At 41.3% G+C, this 24160-nt stretch overlaps 1 protein-coding gene across 2 annotated transcripts in view; it reads right to left on the reverse strand.

Moving 5' to 3' along the window:
• The window catches only part of LOC126334900 (peroxisome assembly factor 2-like), a 114440-nt gene that overhangs the window by 52464 nt on the left and 37816 nt on the right, over positions 1-24160 (reverse strand). For both annotated transcript variants that reach the window (XM_049997609.1, XM_049997610.1), the window contains exons 4-6: positions 18488-18591; positions 15730-15894; positions 4335-4481 (exon numbers count right to left, since the gene is read on the reverse strand). In XM_049997609.1, coding sequence (XP_049853566.1) covers positions 4335-4481; positions 15730-15894; positions 18488-18591 — 416 coding nt within the window. The remainder of the gene's footprint in view (positions 1-4334; positions 4482-15729; positions 15895-18487; positions 18592-24160) is intronic.

Raw genomic sequence — 24160 nt, forward strand, 5'->3', positions numbered from 1 at the left:
TTGTAAAACAAGGTACTACCCTATATTTTGCAAATTTGCCTCTTGTGTTTTCATAATGGCATTCAGTATTTGTGAACATTGTGACTGAAATTACAATAGACACAAGTTCCACATCATCAAATGCTGACATGTTCACTTCAAAGGCAGAGTTCTAACAGATGTAACACAGGCACAAATATTGCACAATAATGTTTAGCCATTCTTGGTACTTTTCGCAATTTGCTCACACAATATAATTGGAGCGAGGGCCCCTTAATACAATACCTCTTGTCATTATTACCTTTCGTTAGACATTTTAACAATCACACGTACATGTAAGATGATGCACACACAAATGTATTCTTACTCAAGAAACTTGCACAGCTTTTAAGAGAGTGTTGATATTTTTGCTCTCCATAATCTTCTTTTTAGAAATTAAGCACTCATCACATTTGCATACTTGTGCTTCATGGGCCCTCTTTCAGATGATAAATTCTCACTTTCTACTAAACCATTTCTTATTGATAATTCCCACTAAATCAGTTTACAATTGGAGAAAATGTTATTTTAGACATTACTAGCAAACTGGCCTGGCTTTGCACGAGTAGCATTATGCATCCACTGTCAGACAACTTGACTGCCATAGCGTAATTTGTCTGCTAGTAATGAATAAAATTATTCAGAGAACAAGTGAATATCATCAGCACACACCAAGAAAGTTGTCTGGAGGTGTGAATGTGTGTGTTCCATAAGGAACAGGCATCTGGAGTGACATCTCATGGCAGTGATGGGAGCACATCATTTTGTAAGTAGTATCTTTAAAACCAATGTAAACGTTTGATGCATATCATGGTTTGTGTGTGTGTGTGTGTGTGTGTGTGTGTGTGTGTGTGTGTGTGTGTGTGTGTGCATTAGAGGCTGGTTGAGGTGGCGAAAAGAAAATAAAAACACGATGGTTAGTGTTACAGCACACTTCTTGTGAAGCCTTAGAATGCACTGTGGTGCATTGGTGAGACTCATGGCAACAATTCTTAGTCATGGACTCTTTACAGCAGACTTCTTTGCTGTGCTATGCAAAGAATCATGCCCACATCTAGGTTTTTTTCAAGGAAAGCAAAGAGCTGAAAGTTGGGTCATTTCCTGCGTTGTTGAAAGAACATTCTGCACATAAACAAAGCACAGTTGCTGAAGTAGTTTTTCTGAAAATGTTTTACTTGAGGCACAACAAATAAAACACCACATATTTTGGATTCTCATATTTTTTCACTTTGCAGTTGTTCTAAGATGACTGCAGAAAATACTGGTTTAAAATATTTGACTGTTTTAAACTGTAAGTCACACTTCTGTGATGAGGTACATCTTTTTGTTATTGGTCATATTTATTAGAATACCTCAAACTAGAGTAACTCCTTGGCCATTGTTAGAGTAATTTGCAGTGAATTTAGAGCAATTGCTAGTGCGAGGGAAGGAAAAATTTGTAGTCTGGAACTGCTGTCATATTTCAAAATGTCTTCCTGAACCATCTGTAGATGTATTTTGAACTCGTGTATTCATCTGCAGGAAATATCTGTATCTCATTCAAGAATGTCGTGCCCATGTCCTTACAATCTTTAAAAGGTCTAAATCTCTTTCTCGCCAGTGAACATTCATTTACCAGTCTTCTTTATAATTTGAAACTGTCCAAACAAATAATAGACTATCTTTTGCCCCAGCATGCAGAGAATCATGTTCGTATCTTTGTTTGACTTGAGGAAAGCAGAAAGGTGAAAGTTTAGTCATATGCTTTGCTGCTTTACAATTTACTTTATAAACACAAAGCAAAGTTGCATCCAATGCTATGTTTTACTTTATGTAGAAAATCAATTGGGTGTCGCTTGGGAAACTGGCATGTTCCTAAACAGTTTCCCAAATGGAAAATGGGATACTGTAGTGTAACATGGAATCTACCATGTTCCATTTCTGTTGAATCTCCACATCATTACGAGGTGACTGCTAGAGTGAAAAAAAGGGACCCAGCTGGGATTCAATTCCACAACATTTCGGTTTCCAGCCAGACACTTGACAGCTACACCACCACAACAGATGAAAACTGGGTCAAACTTTCCACTATCTCAAGTCACTTTTCCTCTTTTGAGTTATGGCAGCTGCTCACTAGGTGGCAATGGTGTCATTTTCACAACTTAACTTTAATTCATCATAACTCAGACAATTTCTAACAAATGTTTACAAATGATACACAAAACCCTTCAATGCAAATTGGTGTACCTATTAGTCAAAACTGGATCAAAATCCCTATAACAATTCCTGAGATTAGGCGGCACACACAGATGGATGTGAGGAGGCGGCTACAATTTATAAATACAGAGATCATAACCTAAATCAAATGATTTTTTTGTTGTATCGTGACAATTACTGCATTTTCTGTTACCTATGGATAGCACGCAAACATCTCAAAAATGAGATTGACAGGAAGTGCAAAATGGCAAAGCAGGGATGGCCAGAGGGCAAATGTAAGGATGTGGAGGCATTTATCACTAGGGGTAAGACAGATATTGCCTATAGGAAAACTAAAAAGACCTTTGGAGAGAAGAGAACCACTTGTATGAATATCAAGAGCTCAGATGGAAAACCAGTTATAAGCAAAGAAGGGAAAGCAGAAAGGTGGAAGGAGTACATAGAGGGTCTATACAAGGGCGATGTACTGCAGGGCAATATTATGGAAATGGAAGAGGATGTAGATGAAGATGAAATGGGAGATATGATACTGCATGAAGAATTTGACAGAGCACTGAAAGACCCAAGTTGAAACAAGGCCCTGGGATAGACAACATTCCATTAGAACTACTGATAGCCTTAGGAGGGCCAGCCTTGACAAAACTAAGCAAGATGTTTGAGACAGGCAAAATACCATCAGACTTCAAGAAGAATATAGTAATTCCAGTCCCAAAGAAAGCAGGTGTTGACAGGTGTGAAAATTACTGAACTATCAGTTTAATAAGTCATGGCTGCAAAATACTAACAGGAGTTCTTTACAGATGAATGGAAAACTGGTGGAAGTCAACCTTGGGGAGCATCAGTTTGGATACCGTAGAAATGTTGGAACACGTGAGGCAATACTGATCCTATGGCTTATCTTAGAAGATAGATTAAGGAAAGGCAAACCTACAATTCAAGCATTTATAGACTTAGAGAAAGCTTTTGACAACATTGACTGGAATATTCTCTATGAAATTTTAAAGGTGACGGGGGTCAAATACAGGGAACGAAAGACTATTTACAATTTGCACAAAAACCAGATGACAGTTATAAGAGTCAGAGGGCATGAAAGGGAAGCAGTGGTTGGAAAGGGAGTGAGACAGGGTTGTAGACTATCCCCAATGTTATTCAATCTGTTTATAAAGCAAGCAGTAAAGGAAACAAAAGAATAATTTGAAGTAGGAAGAAGAAATTAAAACTTTGAGGTTTGCCAATGACATTGTAATTCTGGCAGATCTTGAAAGGAGGATATAAGATGAACATCAACAAAAGCAAAACAAAGATAATGGAATGTAGTTAAATTAAATCAGGTGATACCGAGGGAATTATATTACGAAATGAGACACTTAAAGTAGTAGATGAGTTTTGTTATTTGGGGAGAAAATAGCTGATGATGGTCAAAGTGGAGAGGATATAAAATGTAGACAGGCAGTGGCAAGGAAAGTGTTTCTGAAGAAGAGAAATTTGTTAACATCGAGTATAGATTTAAGTGTCAGGAAGTCTTTTCTGAAAATATTTGTATGGAGTGTAGCCATGTATGGAAGTGAAACATGGACGATAAACAGTTTAGACAAGAAGAGAATAGAGGCTTTTGAAATGTGGTGCTACCGAAGAATGCTGAAGATTAGATGGATAGATCACATAACTAATGATGAGGTATTGAACAGAATTGGGGAAAAGAGGAATTTGTGGCACAATTTGACTAGAAGAAGGGATTGGTTGGTAGGACATGTTCTGAGGCATCAAGGGATCACCAATTTAGTACTGGAGAGCAGTGTGGGGGTAAAAATCATAGAGGGAAACGAAAATATGAATACACTAAGCAGATTCAGACAGATGTAGGTTGCAGTACCTACTTTGAGATAAAGAAGCTTGCACATGATAGGGTAGAGCTGCATCAAACCAGTCTCTGGACTGAAAACAACAACAACAACAACAACAACAACAACACGCCTCAATAAAACTTTGTGGTCTTTAATGCTTATGATTTCATCTCACTAAAGATCAATAGACATATTCGAACACATAACTGTATTATTGCTTCAGTGATGGTAGTAATTTATATAAGGAACATAAAAGTTATAGCTCAGGTTTCTTACCTTCTCTAACATTCATCTCACTTTGACCAACATACATATTGAGCAGTTCAGGTCCTTTCACGGAAAGGAAGTTAAGGCTGCATTCAGTGGCAATAGCTTTGGCAAGCAGGGTCTTGCCAGTTCCAGGTGGACCAAACAACAACAGTCCTGCCGGCATAAAATAAAATGACAATGTTTGTATTTATTTCAAACTCTAACAGAATGCTTCTTTAAAATTTCAGTGCTCTGAGTAAATCATTCTTAAATAGTTCACAGCCTTCATTGCTTACAGTCAACAATAAAGTTTGACAGTCTCCAGGTGCGACCTACTTGGGGAAAAAATTGTGTAACTAATGTCAACAACACAATCAGATGAAATAAACTAGAATATTTTGCTTGATCAAAAGGAAATGAATATAGACCACTGCCATTTTTCTTTATTTGATTTCCAGTTATTACGTCATCATTATATAACTATATATAAATATGATACCTATATAAAATACTAGGATTCTTCTTCTTTCTTCTTTTAGTGTTCGACCCTGAGGTTGGTTTGCAGCAGAGCGCCATTCCTCTCTTCTGTTTGCTTTCCTCTTCATTTCCACATATGTGTTACATCCAACGTCATTCATGATCTGTTGCATGTATGATATCCTTGGTCGCCCCCGCCGATTCCTTCCCTCAATAACTCCTTCTGCTATTGTTCCAATGATATTATTGTGTCGTAGGATGTGCCCTACAAGTTTGTCTCTTCTTGTTTGGATGTGCCTCCACAGAGATCTGGTTTCCTGTACTCTTCTAAGCACCTCTTCATTTGTTACTTTGTCTGTCCAGCTGATCTTCATCATCCTTCTATAGCACCACATCTCCAGGGCCTCTAGCCGTCTTCTCTCTGCTCTTCCAACTGTCCAAGTTTCACATCCATATAGGGCCACACTCCAAACGAAACCTTTCATGATGCGTTTCCTTATTTTCAGACTGATGTTGTTGCTGGTGAGTAAGTTCCTTCTCCGATTAAATGCAATTTTGGCCTTTTGTATTCTGGTCGCAATTTCTTTCCGGCTTCTACCATCCCTTGTGATTTTGCTTCCCAGGTAAGTAAATTCCTGTATCACTTCCAGCTCCTCTCTTCCAATTCTAATTCTCAGAGGTTCATATTCTGCTCCTGTACTGCATACCATCACTTTAGTCTTTTTCTTGTTTATTCTCATTCCATACTGATTGTATAGAATTTTTTCCGTTGTTCTGAGGACTTCCTCTAGATCTTCTTCTGTCTCCGTGACTATAGCAATATCATCTGCATAACGTACCATGTCTATCTTCTGCCCATTAATTTTGATCCCCACCTCAGTAGTTTCTCGAACTTGGTCTATAGCTTCCTGGATGTAAGCATTGAATATAAGAGGAGAGAGAGCACATCCTTGTCTTACCCCTTTTCTAATATTTGCTTGTTGTTCCTGGTGACAGTTCCTAATCACTGCCACCTCATTCTTATAGAAACTGAGTATCACGCGGATGTCTTTGTACTTTATTCCAATTTTCCTCAGCACTCTGAACATCTCTTGCCAGATAACGTTATCAAATGCCTTTTCCATATCTATAAAGGCAATATAAGTTGGTTTATTTTTCTGTAATTGCTTTTCGATAATGAGTCTTAGTGCCAGAATCGCCTCTCTTGTTCCCAATCCCCTTCTGAAACCAAACTGATCTTCACTCAGCATATCCTCCACCTTCTCTTCAATTCTCTTCAGAACTACTTTTATGAGAATTTTTGATGCATGTGATATTAGGCTAAGAGTTCGGTGCTGTTCACATTTTGTAGCTGCTGCCTTCTTTGGTATAGGAACAATGATACATTTCTGGAAGTCTGTCGGTATCTCTCCTGTGTTATAGATGGACCTAATAAGTTTAAGCAGTATCATTTTCATGCCGTCACCAGCATTCTTTATTAGTTCTGCAGGGATGTCATCAATACCCGTTGCTTTGTTGTCCTGTAGTTCTTTTAGAGCTCTGTCAAATTCTTCTTGCAGAATGTCATCTCCCTTGTCATCTTCGTCTACTTCCTCTTCTCTTCCTATTACTTCCTCCGAAAGAGGTGTTCCAGCATACAACTCCTCTATGTATTCTTTCCATCTCTTCAGCATGTCTTCACCATACAGCATTTTCCCCTCTTTATTTTCTATTGTGCCTGAGAGTACTGTTTTACGTTTGTTAAAAAAAAAAACCAGTAAACCATACCAGGATTAGACAGTTAATATTATACAGTATATTTACACACAGTACTGTTTTTATGCTGTTGGTTATTAACATTTCAGTAAGACAGCACTTCTGCATCCACAACACTTATCAGTAGCACACAATTTCTTGAACACAAACAGGATCTTTAATCATCTCTATGTTTCTATAATAACTGTATTGGTTGTGATGATGAGTACTGAAGCCAGGAAAAGTTTTTCATGTCACCATCCTACGATGAACCTTTCAATTTACCAAACAACATGATTTTCATTGACGTCACAAAAACTCATCAGCTAAAACTTATCTGAACTCTTTCGCTTATCCGCTTTTATGTTGTGATGTTTTCATGTTATGTTTAGCTAAACTGGATATTGTTAGAGCTCACACAGGGGAAAAAGTTACCCATAGTGAAAAATTTATTTGCCACCTTTGCCCTTCATTCCCATTATCATTAGAGACCTGTATTTCTGTCCTCACTTGGCCCCAGGATTTTGTCTCTCATCTATTTCTTCTTTCACGTCTAGCAGTGGTTTGTTAATGTGAAAAATGCAAAGTCTCATTATCAGTTTGAGTACATGTTAAGTTGTAGTTCCCCTATAATTACCTGGGTAAACAAGTTCAAAAGTCAAGAGGAGGGCAACGCCATACCAACTTCAACATGATTGTGCTTAATAAAATACTGTTGGATTCAAATCAAATAACTCCACATGGTATCATGGGACTGAATGCTGACTATTAATGCCATTTCCTAAGAAAGGAAAAAAAAGTGAATTAAGTTCATTTGCATTACAATTAACTTTGTTTCCTGCTTGAATTCAGAAAACCCATTTGAAGCTGAAATGCATTAAAAAAGATTTCTTAAAAATTTTGATAGTGTTACAGCTGTACGCTTATAAGAAGGCAGGTGGTGGGGCGATGCGCAATGACAAGGAGCAGTGTACCACATGACGATCCAGCCAATAGTGTCATTCTGCCGCATCTGCCTGTAGCATGCACTTCGGGATGTGTGTAGAATATTTAGCAATGATTTCATGTCAGCTGAGGAAAGATTAGGCTACTTAGCCTCAATGGCTGGAGCGTGACATGTGGGACAGAGACAGACAGCACACTGGTGATGATGTAAAGCATTCTCTGTATCTCTCTATGCAGAACGTATCATCACACATCATACAGTTGCCTTCTAATGTGCAGACCACTATAACAACTGAATAAAGGGAACCAAGCTTTGTTTTCTTGGCTTTATATTTTGTAGTTGGTATAAAATAACATAATTTAGAGTACTTCAGAGTGCCACACTCTTTCTTCCACATTAGTTTTTGTTTAGCAGTCTGATCAAATCATTCAATGTATAATTACAGAATCCCTGCATTAAGAGAAGGCCTCCAACTGAGTTCCATATTGCCACTCTTTCATGGTTATTATACATATTTAGTGCAGCACAGCATATATCATTGTACAATGTTAGATATCTCATTTACAGACTGCAAAACTAGTTAAAAGTTTATCTTTTACCTTTTCATCAGTAGACATTTCTAAGGATTGTGGCCAATATCAGAATTTGGTGAGCAAATTGCATGCTGCCTAAAAATAGCTAGAAGCCACTTTGATAACAGACAACTAGCGTCCTACAGTCACAAGTGATGGAACTGCAGACTTTTCTCCAATTGTTATGAGCACAACTCCTAGCTTGTCACTTTCTCCTCACACTGTGATGTCCACACAGCACAGGCAATCTGACACCAAATTGTTAGTTAATGGTGGTGATGCGAGAGATTAATGCATATAGGGAGGCACAGATGAATAAAAGAGGACAGGAAATGGATAGTACTGTCAAAACTATGTTATAGCACAGAATATAATGTGACACGAAGAGTGAGACAAAGGTTCATCTTCCAGCACATTGCCCAGTATTGGAAGCACCAGTATAATGCCAGTGAAAAAGCCCTTCAAGAAACAAGATCAGTATGTATCTCTGTCTAGAGTTCTCCTCTGGTGTATAAAGGTGGCTATTCAGCCGCCTAGTGGATGTATTGAGTCCTGCCAGGGTGAAGTGGTTAGATGTGAAAGTAGTTTTGGGTGTGTGCCACGGTGGAATGGTTAGATGTGAAAGTAGCTTTGGGTGTGATCCTAGGAAATATTATAAATCTTTACTGTTGGCAACATCCATAAATGATCTGGTGGATGATGCTGGGAACTCCAAAGGCTGTTTCCAGATTCTGCTGCTGCTGTACCCAAGGAGATGGCTGCAGTGTATGGATGGTGCCTGGTGACCCAGCACACATGGCACACAGCATTGGCCTGAAGGTTGCCGTCCCACCAGATGCCTCCAGCTGACGCAGCTCAATATTACTGTGACATCCTCTTCAGTAAAGAGGGTGCCAAAATCACCAGACACAGTCAGCTCTGTCTCATATCTGTGAAGCCATGTGACAATTCTTCTCAGAGAATAGGAGAGTGTCTTACATTACTTCCATGAAGCATCTTTTCTCGGTTGTTCATGTTTCCTTGTTTGCTTGCTAGTAAAAATAAACTTATAGTGTTCAATGTTACCTGGGTACCTTCTTGTTTTCTGTGTGCACCATTCCATAACAGGATACTTTAGTTGGCAACGAGGATCAACTCTTCCATCACTCTTGGCCGCCTCAGGCCCCACAGGTCCCAGACCATCAGCATTGGCCCACAGTCCCCAATCTCTTGGCCTATCACTTACTCACACCCAGCACTGTCCCCACAGGCTCCTCCACCACATCGCTCACTGCTGTGGCCCTATAGTTCCGATGTCACCAACTACAGCATCCACAGTTCCTGTTGCTCCTGCCATGGCGGCCCAGATGCATCTCGATGTGGCTCCTCTGCCTGCCCATGCATCGCCTCCACCTATTGATGTGGTAACTGCACCTGCTCTGGCGCCCACCGATGTAGCACCTACCGACACAGAACCACCCATTCTGAATGAAGTAGTAACTCTGCCAGCTACAGGGGTGGCACCTCTGCTAAGTGTGGTGCCTTCATGTGGCATGGCACGTCCACAAGGCGCAGCACCTCCACACGCCGCGGCACCTTAACACGGCATGTTGTCTCTGCACCTCTACATGGCGTGGCATCTCTATTGGGTGCAACAACTGCACCTCTGCCTGGCACGCCACCTCTGCTGCTGCTGCTTTGTACCACTAACTCCAGCATTGCAGCTGGCCCAGTGGATGTAACTCTCCATCCAACCTGTTCCTGACCTTCCAAGCTCTTGACACCTGTCCATTCCATGCTCTTCCTTGCTCTACTGACACCATGGCTCAGTTTTTTTCTGTTTCCACAACCCTGGACCTGTCTCTTACTGACAAGTCTTCTGTTGCTCCACCTTTGGTATGGCCCCACCTAGCACCACCCTCTGCCAGTTGCCACCCTCAGTCGTCCTTCCTCGCGCCTCTCACTGGTGGCCTCATGGAATTTCCTGTGCCTTCTGTATGTCACTCGTAAAGTTCTGCTTCCTGCCTGTTGCCTATGTTCCACCAATGTCCTTGGCTCTCCACTTCTGCCCTCAGATGTTTGCTTTCTCTCATGCACTAGGTTTTCCTTTAGTTTGGAGCAAAGTAGCAGGTTTAAATCAAAGGTGATGTCAATTACATGATGCTCTTAGATGCTGTTTTCTTGACTTGCCCTGTCAACGGAGAACCGTTGGGCCTCCTACGTACATTGGGAACATACTTTACAAAGGACTATTCACAGGAATCAGTTGTTCACGAAGCAGCAGCTACAAATCAGAGTGTATGTGACACACTTTTGGGGAGGTTTGTTTAAGTTAAACAACTCAGTAGAAAGTTATGTGCAGCATAGCATTTGGAAAACATCTGATCATCTGTATCTGTTATGAAGGCAAATATAGATCCGTGTAGGCTGGAAAAAAAAAAGGTAAACCTAACTGTAGAGGGATGATGGACGAGGATGGGCTGTCAGGATGTGCCATATTAAAACTTGTCTGAGTTTCCCAACTGATTAATTATTTCCAGTTAAAGTGCCCCTGTTCCTCTCAGTCTGCATTATTGGGTCCCACAATGCTGAGGACACCACTTCGCTGTCTGTGAAACAGCTTCGCGTGGAATCACTGCCTCAGCAACCCGTGCAACACCCTACTGTGTGTGTCGGCCTTGTATGGCCACAGAGTTGTGACGACATCAGGCAGTCGGCTCAGCAGTCTCAATCTGCCGCCCTCGCCTGGGGATGCCTCTGGCGTGTGTTGGGAGCCAACAAGACTACCAGCAGTAGCAAGCCGTGGCGTGGCCCACCGCTGGTTGGCTGCAGACCCCGTGTTGGCCTCAAAGGGTCAAACTAGCGACCTGCTGTGGACTGGAATGCTAGTGCCCTATCTGCTGCTGCATGTAGCCGGAGGTGGGACACGCCCCGCCAACCAGGTGAGCTGTCACACTTGAAAGCCCGTTGTTAGTGAACCGGTGCCTATTTATACACGGCTGTGTGTGTCTGTTTTGCTAACGCACCACTATAAGTCATGTACTCATAACAGATGGGTTGGGCCAGTGGGACCCTTCTGCCTGTAACTCGCACTATGCAAATCACTGCATTTACTCTTTTCAGCAGGTCTACAGCCCTGTGGCCTCCATTCTACTTCGCAACCGCTGGTAGCGTAACTTACTGTCAAACAGGCCAGAGACTGGCTGTAACTTGTGTGCTCCAAAATATGGCACCTGAAGGTAACTTTTTCCCCATCTTAAACAGTGGTGCTGCTACATAACAATATACCTGTTATGAAGGTAAATATAGATCCATGTAGGATGGGAAAAGAAAAGACAAGCATAAGAATAGAATTTCAGTAATTTGATAATGAGATAAAAACACGCGATCTAGTGTTATGACTGAAGGTAAGTGTCAAAGATGAGACATAAATAGTAACTTGATGTTTCTATCAACCACTAACATCGAGTAATACAGTAGTGGAAAACTCCAAAGAGAGCTTGGAAATTTCATCAGCTGTAATTCTCTGGTAATATGTTTAGTGATAACAGGAAATTTCACTTTGTCAGCTATTGAATAGGGGATACATACATTTATCAAGGAAAAAGATTCTTGTGACACTGTACTAAATGTGTTATATAAAAACGGAGGGAGGAGGGAGGGAGGGAGGGAGGGAGGGAGGGAGGGAGGGAGGGAGGGAGGGAGGGAGGGAGGGAGGGAGGGAGGGAGGGAGGGAGGGAGGGAGGGAGGGAGGGAGGGAGGGAGGGAGGGAGGGAGGGAGGAGGGAGGGAGGGAGGGAGGGGAGGGAGGGAGGGAGGGAGGGAGGGAGGAGGGAGGGAGGGAGGGAGGGAGGGAGGGAGGGAGGAGGGGAGGGAGGGAGGGAGGGAGGGAGGGAGGGAGGGAGGGAGGAGGGAGGGAGGGAGGGAGGGCGGGAGGAGGGAGGGGGAGGGAGGAGGAGGGAGGGAGGGAGGGAGGGAGGGAGGGAGGGAGGGGAGGGAGGGAGGGAGGGAGGGAGGGAGGTGAGGGAGGGAGGGAGGGAGGGAGGGAGGGAGGGAGGGAGGGAGGGAGGGAGGGAGGGAGGGAGGGGAGGGAGGAGGGAGGGAGGGAGGGAGGGAGGGAGGGAGGGAGGGAGGTGAGGGAGGGAGGGAGGGAGGGAGGAGAGGGCGAGGGAGGGAGGGAGGGAGGGAGGGAGGGAGGGAGGGAGGGAGGGGAGGGCGGGCGGGAGGGAGGGCGGGACGGGAGGGAGGGAGGGAGGGAGGGAGGGAGGAGGGCGGCGGGAGGGCGGGAGGGCGGGCGGCGGAGCGGAGGGCGGAGGGAGGGCGGGCGGGAGGGCGGGAGGGAGGGCGGGCGGGCGGGCGGCGGGAGGGCGGAGGGAGGGCGGCGGAGGCGGGCGGGCGGGCTGGGAGGGCGGGGCGGAGGGCGGGCGGGCGGGCGGGAGGGAGGGCAGCGAATGACTCACATTCTCTGCCAGGGTTTCTGCTACCTCTCATCATGCCTTGAAATGTGAATGTCCTACTCACTATCCTTCCCACCCCTCCTGCAGTGGTAGTCCACCACCCTACAAATCTATCAATATCTTTATCCATCACAACACAATCACTTGTCCCAACTGCTTGCCTCATATCTTATATCCATGTAACAGACCTAGATGCAAGGACTGTCTCATACATCCTCCCATCACCACCTACTCCAATCCAGTCACAAACATCACCTATCCCATCATAAGCAGGGCTACCTATGAGTGATCTACAAGCTAAGCTGTAACTACTGTGACCTTCATTAGTCACTGGCCTACACCCAACTATCCCGTAACTTGTTCTCACTCCAGCACTGCACAGCCCCCTATTCCAGTAATGCACCCACATTCTTTTTACTTCTCTCCTGTTGTGCTGCCCCCACCTCTCCCCTGCCCTTCGTCTAACCTCCCAACTGCACCTAGCTGCCTTACCCTCTCTCCACTTCTCACAAGAAGCATTTTACCGTGTCTCCCACCACCACCCTGCTTTTCTTCTCCCTATCTGCCCCAACCTCTTCCTCACCCCCAACACCAGATTTCTTCTCCCATCACACGCTGCTGCTTGCAACCTGACCTTGGCAGCCAGAGATTCTGGCCGTGTGTGTGTGTGGGGGGGGGGGGGGGTCTTAAATTCCGATGAAGGCATTTTTGGCTGAAAGAGTATTTGTTTGACAGTCTTTCTGTTGTGTCTTTCTGCAACTCAACATCTTTGCTATATGGTGAGTAGCTATCTATCCTTTTCATGTATTGTCATTATTACATTCTGGATTTTCCTTTAACATTAGGGTATAGTAGATAGGGCACACCTCTTTCAGCAGTCCAGACAGTGAACTCTGATGTACGAAGTTTGTAGCCAATCCCATCCCAGAAACAAACCACTGACTGATGAGTCTCCAGGTTTCTGTCGCACTGAAAAAAACCTAAGCCTCCTATAGAAGATTTACAGTCTATGAAGCAAATTGGAAGACTATGCAGACGATCTTGACACAAAGACACAACATCTTCCCCTCACACCAAAAAGAGTGTGATGTCTTTATGGATATACTGTGAATGTTATTATGCAAACACATACCCAGTGCATGTAGATGGACAAACTTTTCTGGATAAATGATTAAAGCCAAAAATGGGAAAGTATTGTCAGCGGCATGCCAACATTTTCAGCAATTGTATCATAGATTGTGGAGAAACTCTAACGCAATCCACAAGAAAAGTGAAAGAAAATAAATGGGTTTTGGCACTCGATAAACTGGATATGCATGGAAACTGAATAAGAAACTAAATGAGGAAAGAAAAACCTGTTAAATTAAGACTGAAACATCTGCAAATAAAATTGCTCATGAATTTCTTCTTAACAGAAACATGAAAGAACAGTTTCCAAGGCCCATGAGAACAATAGCACCTCATACTGAAAGAGATATATTCCATGTACCACTTTCTCTAAAGGCGCTTGACAATGGCTGAAGACACATGAAAAATGGAAAATCTGTGGAGATTCAGGAAGGGTAATGAACAGATTAAGCAGTTCAGTCCAGTAGCAAACCAATGGGTACTACATATATTTAATAAATATCTTTGTATATGTATTATCTCAAAAATGTGATGGAAATCTAAGTCCTTGAAGTCTTGAAACTAGGAAAAGATCCTGATACAGCTAACAGCTATAGCCCAATATCTCTATTATGTCATCTATTTAAATTATATGAGAGACTGAAGCCAATCGTAGAGCCAACTACACCTCAACACGCAGGTTTCCGACCTGGAAAGAACAGCACAGCCTGAGTTCTAAGTGAGGAGTGATATCAAAATAAATTAATCACAGTAATTGCTCTGACAGATCTGCCTGCCACTTATGACACAACAAACTACAGAATCCTACTTGACCAGCAGTACAGCCATTTCAAAGATTACCATTTGGATAGGTTATTCAATCAGTTCTTGAGAACTGAAGATTCTATGTGTATTTTGATAATGAGTAAAGTAAATGGAGAAGTTAACATAACGATCTTCATCAGCGAAGTGTACACAAGAGATCAACCAAACCCCAGTATCATGAAGCATTTCCTATATGTAGCAGATCTTGCTTTTGCTGCACAGGGTAAATATTTTGAGCTTCTTGAAGAGCAACTAACAAGGGCCCTATCTACCACATCAACGTATTAAAAACAAAATGTGTCATGACCAAATGCTTTAAAAACATGGGATGCGCATTTCACTTGCAGTTTAGACTGGAGAGGACCAGCAGATGTAACTAACATAGATTCCTAAATATCTTGTAGTATTCCTCTAGAGGTCTTTGACCTATAAAAATCGTTGCAAGGAAATTGCTACGTAAGTAACAATGAGGATCATTGTTTTGAAGAAAATTACTTGCAGTAGGTATGGAGAAAATCCTACTGTTCTCAGAAAAACTAGTAAAGCACAGTGCTTTTCCGCTGCAGAGTATGACTGCCCAGTCTGAATTAGATCTGTTCATGCCAGAAAAGTTGGTGTCACCCTGAATGAAACTTGCTGTTTAATTAAACAATGGCTGTATGGCTGCTCCACTGCTGGATAAACTGTATAGAGCAGCTGGTTTCTCTGCTGCATGTATTACACTATCAGCAATGGACTACATGGAAAAGTTCAAGCTTGATCTTCAATGAAAAACACATAATGCACCATGCAGTGAGAAAGCTGCCAGAAGCAGCTTCATGAACACTGTGGACATAGACCTTCCTGAATGGTACCCACCATATGAAATTGATCCAACAGACATTTAATTGGAATGAGAAACTTAAAGGGCCCTCAATGCATTAACAACAGGTGTTGTAGCAGTAAAGACAAACCAGTCAATCTTGGGGCTACAAGGTAACAGCAATATTTTCTGTGATTGTGCTGATGTGCAGTATACAGTACACACATTAGATTGTCTTATCAGTCCTTATAATATGAGCATCCTCAAAGACCTATGGCTGGGAGCCAATGCAGCTATTGACATGGCTCAACACTGGGCTGAAAATTTTGGAAGAGATGACAATGATGAGAGAGTATGGCTGAAAGCTCGCCCAGACATGAAAAAATAAAGTAAACCAACTGCCATATTTTTCTGAAATTCTATGTTACACCCACAATTTCTCTATTCTGTGTAGTGTATTTTATATTCATTCACTAAGCACAAAAGTAGAAAATGATAGGAAGAAAGAGAATCTGCATGTTCACCAGATCTTCGAAGTCCAGAGGCCACAAGCTCTGGATGTTTGAGAGGCATCATCACTGTGCGGAATATTTCTTCTTTCAGCTTTGACAGACCACCAATATCATCCCATGAGACAGCTGGGATTTTTGGTGCACCAATAACATCAGCATATGTGCTGTGCATAATATCTAGAAAACAAAGAATGGACATTAGTCTTTCAATATCCACAAGAAATACACTTGAGTAAAGAATAATGTTTATAATCAAAACTTTATAACATAAACTACATCAATACATATGCTTCTCATTATTGGGTGAACTATTTCAAGTTACAAAATTTTCAGTAAATAGAAGCGTATAATAATCAACAGTAAATTACTTTTTTAAGCTGAACAGCATTGTTAAATAAAGTAAAACTACAAGTACTGCTTTCATAAGCATTCACATAATGTTGCAACTACATATTTTTAAAATCTATGATGACACTTCTCATAAAAAAACAATATACACCTATACATTAATACTGTAGATGTAGTAAAATCTAATCAGCAAGTGGCCACAGATGGAAACACATAAAAAGATGTAAAATTGCTACCTTTTAGAACCAAGGGTCCTTACTGAGGCATATGAGTAGGAAAGGTCATAAGAAAAGAGCCTGTTGCAGCTTAAGAATAAGGAAATGACCAATGGAAATTCCCCCAGCATCGCAGGTAAAGGGAGATTTAATAAAAAGAATGAGAGGCACTAGATGGGATTTGAAAACCTGAAAACTTAGAAGATAAAGAGGTTAGTAGACAACTTGAGGATGAGTGGGCATATGTATAAACAAGCTAAAATAAGGAGTTAGAAAAGTAACTGCAAGACAGATTTTAGAGAAAAGGGGGGGATAAATGAAATGAAAAGGAAAGACAGTCACAAGAAATAATACAAGAAAAATGAAGAATAAGGCCAGAAAAATTATTGGAAATTATGGTCAAGTAGGAGGCAACAAACAAGCTATGGACCAAGCTCCCATTGGAGAACTTGATAAGAACTAGTATCAGAGCAGAGACTACATAGAAAGTGAGGTAAAATGTCACCTAAAAAGTGTGGTACAATGTCTCCATGATCACAACTTTTTTGCTGCACTACGTGCAATTGCAAGCATACTACAGCTACGAAGGGACACGTTCTTTGGAGGATGGACATTCATCAGGCCTTGTCATACTGATAATCCAACCTATCCCCCCCCCCCCCCCCCCCCGAGCATGTGTACAATTCGCAACAGTCAAGTGAACCAGCAGGTCATGTTGCAAGTGGAGGTAAGTAGAATCTGAAATAGGATATTACAGAGGGTTTAAGTGAAATAAATATCTATTATGGGGCAAAAGCGGAAATGTGATAAGGAGTAAGAACATTAATGAGAGTATTTTGAAGAAAAGATGTGACTAAGAAGTGCAGTTAGGCATTTTACACATTATCAAACATTGCCAAAGATGAAACAAGTGATAAATGAGAAATAAAGTCCTTGGACTGACTGGGAGGAATCTTTTTCATTGTCCCCAAATCTCTGTGGACCTTATACTCCTTTGATCCAATTTCCTTGTGTAGTGGTTCTAATTCCCCTGGCCACACTTTCCAGGTGACATTTTATCACACTTTCTACCTAGAGTCTCTGCTCTGATGCTAGTTCTTATCAAGTCCACCAGTGGAAGCTTGTTTGTTGCCTGCTGCTTGGCCTAAATCTCCAAAAAAATTTCTAGCCTTGCTCTTTCTTCATGTATTATTTATTGTGATTATCTTCCCTTTTCACTTCATTTATTTCCCCCTCCCTAAAATCTATCTTGCAGTTACTCTTCTCACTTCTTATTTTAGCTTGTTTATACAAATGTCCACTCGTTCTTGAGTTGTCTACTAGACACTATTTATCTTCTAAGTTCTCAGGTTTTCAAACACATCTAGTGCCTCTGTTATAAAGAAGGTCTCTCTATAAGTCAGTTCAAAAGTCAAAAGAAAGTATGTGATGCAAATCAACATTTTGATTGATGACAGTGATACCATTAGGTGGTATGGGAGAATATTAAGTATCTTAGACATCATTTCAGGACACCATTTCAGAAGATCATTAAAGAAGTTAATAAATGCATTCTAAACCATTACAGTAAATGGTTACATGAACTGTGTATTGCTTGTTTACTTCTTAAAAGGATCAACAGAACTAGAGTTGGCTAAGGCGGTCTGGTAAAACCTGTTTACATGACTCATATGATAATTAAGGGTAGTCAAAGGGTGTTTCTGTAGTGAAGCTGTTTGGCTTTACATGTACTGGCATGTATAGCTGGAATCCAGTGAGACTATTACCCTTCATTACTATAGTGTAAAATGCATTAAAGAATATCTTCAGCAGGGTTATGAGTTTTCAATCATGACCTGAAATCGATATTAATTCCCATTCACAAAACTAAATATGTTTAAGCAATGAAGAATATTTTACCAGGTCAAGCAGACACAAATAATTAATTTAAGGTAGTACTAAATCATTTTAAACAAATGTAATATGATGTGTGTTTCCATTTGGATCAGTTTGTGTGGTGCCAACTGGGTGCAAAGCTGGATCTTTTTGTGCTGAAATGTATACAGCATATCTACAAATAATTTAAAATTTTGAGAGATTCAAAAATCATGGAGGATCAGGTTTTAAAGCTGGATACACGGAATGACCAACCATGGACTGCAACCTAGTGTCAGTTAGCCAATACTTCGTGACACCACAATACTAGAATTTCTAAGCTGAGATTATACCTAAAGCTACCTCAAAATCTTCCTTCTTCAATTCTCTGCCACAATCCTCATTATCTTCTGTAACAAGTGTATTGCCAAACTTCTTCAATTGTTTGTAGTGGTTTCTGTAAAATAAGAGTGACAATTTTTTAAATTAATCTGAAGTAATCCCAGAATACTTTAACTCTTATCATGTACAGAAATATTTCGACTGTCAAAAGGTTAAGCACACTAATCATCCCTTAAGACTGGAAGACAGAAACAAATGCTACTTTTCAAATCAAAACCTCTCAGCAATATTTCCCACAATTTATTAGTAGATAAAATTATAATTAATCCAGCCAAGGGCTCAAGACAGCTGACAGTTTTACACAGTGAAGCTGTTATATTTGTGCTGTTGCCTAACACAACATCTAAATTTTCCTGGAAGTGCTAAGGATAATGAGAGTGATTTCTAAATCTGAATCACTGTCATTGCACTCAAAGACTAATGTAGATCTAGGACTTCTGGTATGTTGATTATACTTGGACTACAAAGCAAGTACACGATGTATGTGAATGAGTTTATTTACTGAACAAAACAAAATTAGTCAGGAATGTCTCTAAGATGATGTGAGAAGAAATAATGTTTACTAAGAGAAACAGTTTTACAAAAAATAATAAAATGAGCCCACACCACGACTTTACTTGGATGAGTGTGACAATTAATTAAAAAATGTCCATGACATAGTAACTAAAAATAAGCAAAATCTTGAACAACTATTTAAATATTTATTTAACTGTTTGTATTGTTTAAGAGAATAAAAAAAACAAAAACATAGTCAATGACAAAAACAATGGCATCCCAGAAGTAATACCAGTTTTGCCACATAAAGCCAATGACTGAATGAAGATGGGAAAGACACCTGAAGTTGATAGCATTTCACTACTTCTTCTCCTTGTGCCTTTGACCCTAATCAGCACAGGTCAGCATATTAATGGATTTGGCATGGTTAATTTAACGGGCAGTCAGGTGCCATTCCAATTGCCATGCCATTATCCTTCCAGGACAAAATGTGTATCTGAACTACTTGCATGCAGTGTTATTCCATGTGAAAGTGTGAGAACATTCAAAAATGTTTGCAAATAATGTGACTGAGATCAGAATTGGGTACCAGCCCAGTATTCATCTAGTGGGATGTGGGAAACTGCCTAAAAACCACACCCAGGCCACACTGACACTCATCATTAATGCACAAGGCTGATTTGATCTGGAAGCAACACTTTAACACATAAGGCTATCTGGGCAGGTAAAATGATGGTATTTGTGGTGTCACAAGGCTTAGGCCTGTCCCACCCCTCATTAAATTGACCAAGACTTATATGAATAATTGCAAGAACAGTTATTATTATTATGTTCTTTAAGTTTGTTTTTGGGTTCTCAGAAATAATGGGGGAAGAAAGTTTACTTATGCTGCAGATAATGTGGAAGATGTTGCCCAACGATCACCATGAAATTTCAATGTAGCAGCAAGTGGGCAAGGAATAAAATGAATGCTGCAAACTACCGCGAGCCATGGAAGAGCCTGAGCCACGAGGGCATCGAGCTCCCTAGATCGTTGTTGGACAACGTCAAAGGAAGAGATATTCTGCTGTCTCTTTGTAAACAGATCGATTGAGTCTTGAAAAGTTCATGTAAAACTTATAGGCGGGTGACACATTAGGTGGGACCCGATCCCTGCAATACTTCCACAGTTATTAAAAAGTTGTTAAACGGCAAAATCAATAGTTCCATCATTTATATAGATAAAAAGTAGTAAAGATATAGGAAAGGAAGAGTGGCGGCATCAGAACAAAAAGTTATACATCACTCAGCAACGAAGAAGGACGTAAACAGCGGGCGTTACGCAGTGAAAACAAATCAACTGATAAAACAGTAACTCTGTAATTAAGCATAAATTCACGTAACACTACACATTTCACTATAAATTATTAAAGTTGGATGACAATAATTTGCAAAACTTTTGTGAATTAAGACAACTCCTCAAATGGAACAATGCTCCCACTGTTCTACTTCAAAAGAAAGAAGATAGACAAAGCATAAAGATACTATACACCTATCAGCCTCCAATCTGGAATAACAAAATCAGATCTTTATGCCTCATACAGCTACAAAGATTATGGCATTGATGATTTGTCAATGATGTAACTATAAACAGATTAACAAAATTAACCTAAGATATAGACAGTGTCACAAATGCATATAGCTGACATTACAGTTGACTCGATATGGTTGGCTAAACTAATGGATGCAATTATTTACACACATATTTATTAGACATGAAATCTTACACACTTTAACAGTATTTAGTTTTCTTGTATTTTATATGTCTGCTGGCTCTTAGCACTATGGGTCTTAACAGCTGAGGTCATCAGTCCCCTAGAACTTAGAACTACTTAAACCTAACTAACTTAAGGACATCACACACATCCTTGGCAGTAGCAGGATTCAAACCTGCGACCGAAGCGGTCGCACAGTTCCAGACTGATTTTATGTCTGCTTCTGAATTTTTTGTATTTGTGTTTGTTCCCACTTCTAGATTTTATTTACAAATTTCCTACCCATATAATGTGTAATATTTTCATTCAAAGTCTATGGCTTGGTATCGCGTAATTTGTAATGTGTGTGATTTCATAATGACTGGAAAAGACTTTGCCCCTAGAAAGTTGGGATTTTGTTTTTGAGAAGATGAGCTGCAAATAGTTATTAAATTTAATCTTTCCAAATTATCGTTTTCGTTGTCTAAATGCTTTCTGTAAGTAAGTGTTCTCCACACCCAGAAAATTATACTATACTTAACAGAATGAAACCAAATTGGCACATTATACAGTATTTTTACATTCATATCACTAACGCTATTCAGTATATTCATGATATAAATGAGACTGTTTAGTCAACTTAGTACACTTCCTGTTTCTTTACTTCACAATATATTTTCATTTATTAGTACAAGGAATTCTTTTGTCTACATAGTTTATATTTCAGTTATACATTGTATGCTTTATTTGGTGATGAAATGAACCCTTTCTGCTTTAGCAAAATTTAATTGCAAGTCATTATTTTTAAACCATGTTTTAGTCCCCCCCCCCCCTTTTTCCCAGTTGTTTTCCAAATGTGACTGACAACTATACACCATTTCTACAGCAGACTATCACTGTTGGGTCATCTGCAAATAGGATAGTGCTAGACAGCACCTGATGTATCATATCTTCCTTACAATACAAAAACAATAATGGTCCTCGACTGAACTTTTGGGAAACTGTAACTATGGGTCTTTCCAAACAAAGAGCAACTTCTTTCCATTGCTCTGTAAAAGTACAGTGCATCCACAAAGCCTCTCTGCAGCGATGAGCCTTGCTTATCTTGCCTTGTGGGGCACAGAAGGGTGGCAGCACAGCCACGTCTCGCCTGCGCGTGCTCTGTGGGCCTGCAGTGGCAGTGTGGGGGTAGCAGGGTTGCGTGTGTGTTGCAGTTGTTAGTTGTGTTATTGTCTGATCATTGTGTAAGCTGAGTGTTGTGAGAATTCCTACTATTTCAGCGAGTGTTTTTAGTGGAAGAGGTTCTCTGTGCAGAAGGAAACTTTACAGAGCATGTGAGGTGGCAATTTAGATTGTGTTTTCCTACCTAGAGGTCTCCACGTCGTGACACTGAATGTGATTTAACTCACAGATTCCCAACAACAGGTTCATGATGCACCACGAACTGGTAGATCCCAATTTTAACAGAATAGAAGCTTGTTGACATTTCGGGCATCATGTTGCAGAGTCCAAAAAAATCAGTGAGGAGATGATTCCAAGAGGCTTAAGTCTCTCATGAGACAATGGCAGCGCACCAGGCGTCTGTCCTTCAAATGGCACATTAACAGGCTACAGGGCGTCATACACAATAAAATACAAACACATAGAATACAACAGTGGAACCAAAAACTCGAAGGGCTGGACACCACATGACCTAGCGTGTGGCAACTAGCCCGACACTTCACCAGGGAGAAAATATACACCCCCATGCTTCAAGGGCCTGACAGACCTGCATACTCAGCGGAAGAGAAAGCAGAGCTAATGGCCCGAACACTCGCAGTGTCATTCATACTGAACCTGGTACCATCAGATCCAGTGTTCACACTTGCTACTGACCAAGAGGTTACACACATTCTAGCCCAACCATCGCGCGACGACATTCAACATGCTAGAACAGCCGAAGTCTCCTGGGCTATAATGCATTCCGCTGCTAGGAAAGCCCCTGGTCATGATGGCATTCATAACCGTGTCCTGCAGGAGTTCACGGATAAAGCAACTGAGTACCTAACACACATAACGAATGCCATACTAAAACATCAACACTTCCCCGCCTTTTGGAAGACGGCCAAGGTCCTGATGTTCAGGAAGCCGGGGAAAGACCACAGCCTCCCACAAAATTACCAACCCATCAGCCTTCTGAGCTCGCTCAGTAAGATAGTTGAGAAGATGATTCTCAAACGCATCACTAGGCACTGTATAACAAATGACATCCTAGGACCGGAGCAATTCGGCTTCAGGAATCACCACTCCACAACACAAGAACTCCTACGGGTCGTTGAACACATAACATATGGCTTCAACATAAACAAAGCTACAGGGGTGGTGTTCCTGGACATCAAAAAGGCTTTCAACCATCTATGACACAACGGCCTCATCTGCAAACTCAGCGACGCGGGATTCCCCGACGGGCTGCTGCTTCTAATACACTCATACCTCACAGACAGGAGTTTCGACACTGACGAATCAACACGACATGGTATACACGCGGGAGTACCCCTGGGAAGCATCCTAGGGCTCCTACTGTTTAACCTCTACATAAACGATCTCCCAACCACACACAACACAACGATGGCAATCTACGCGGATGACACAGCCATCCTTGCGCAAGATTGGAAACCATCAAACATTACGTCACGCCTACAGACTGTACTCAGAGTGGCTGAGTCTTGGTTGGAGAAATGGCGTGTTAGAGTAAACGTCGACAAGTGCGAAGCCGTTATGTTCACTAGAAGACCGAAGCAACTGCGCAAACACCGCTACTGCAGACCAATAACTCTACATGCACGTCCAATATGTTTCCGCAAGAAAGTCAAATACCTCGGTGTCTGGCAGGATTGAAAATTACTCTGGGGGGACCACATACAACACATGATTAACCGAGCTAGCGCAAGGCTCAAACAGCTCTATCCTATGCTCAACAGGCGTAGCACACTGAACAGAAGGGTGTCAAGGTCCATGTACATGACACTTATGACACTTATCCGACCCCGGATGACGTACGCAGCTCCTGTCTGGGGATACGCTGTGCCTACACACCTGCACCGTCTGCAGCTCATACAAAACAAAGTACTCAAAATCATAAGCAATGCTCCACGATACACACACATCGTGGACCTTCAGCGGGAATACCGACTTGAGACTCTCAAGGAGGTTATCCACAAACTCACCACAAGACTATACAGAAACTCCAGACATTCACAGAACCCATTTATTCTGAATCTGGGGAAGTACGACCAAAACCATAGACGGAAACATAAAAGACCAAAAGACTTACTTGTAAGGACATAACATCTATGGCCAATCATACGCAAACATAACGGTACAGGCGAGCCCCTGCTAATTAGATGCCATTACTGG

The sequence above is a fragment of the Schistocerca gregaria genome, chromosome 2, assembly GCF_023897955.1.
Source record: "Schistocerca gregaria isolate iqSchGreg1 chromosome 2, iqSchGreg1.2, whole genome shotgun sequence".
Lineage (NCBI taxonomy): Eukaryota > Metazoa > Arthropoda > Insecta > Orthoptera > Acrididae > Schistocerca > Schistocerca gregaria.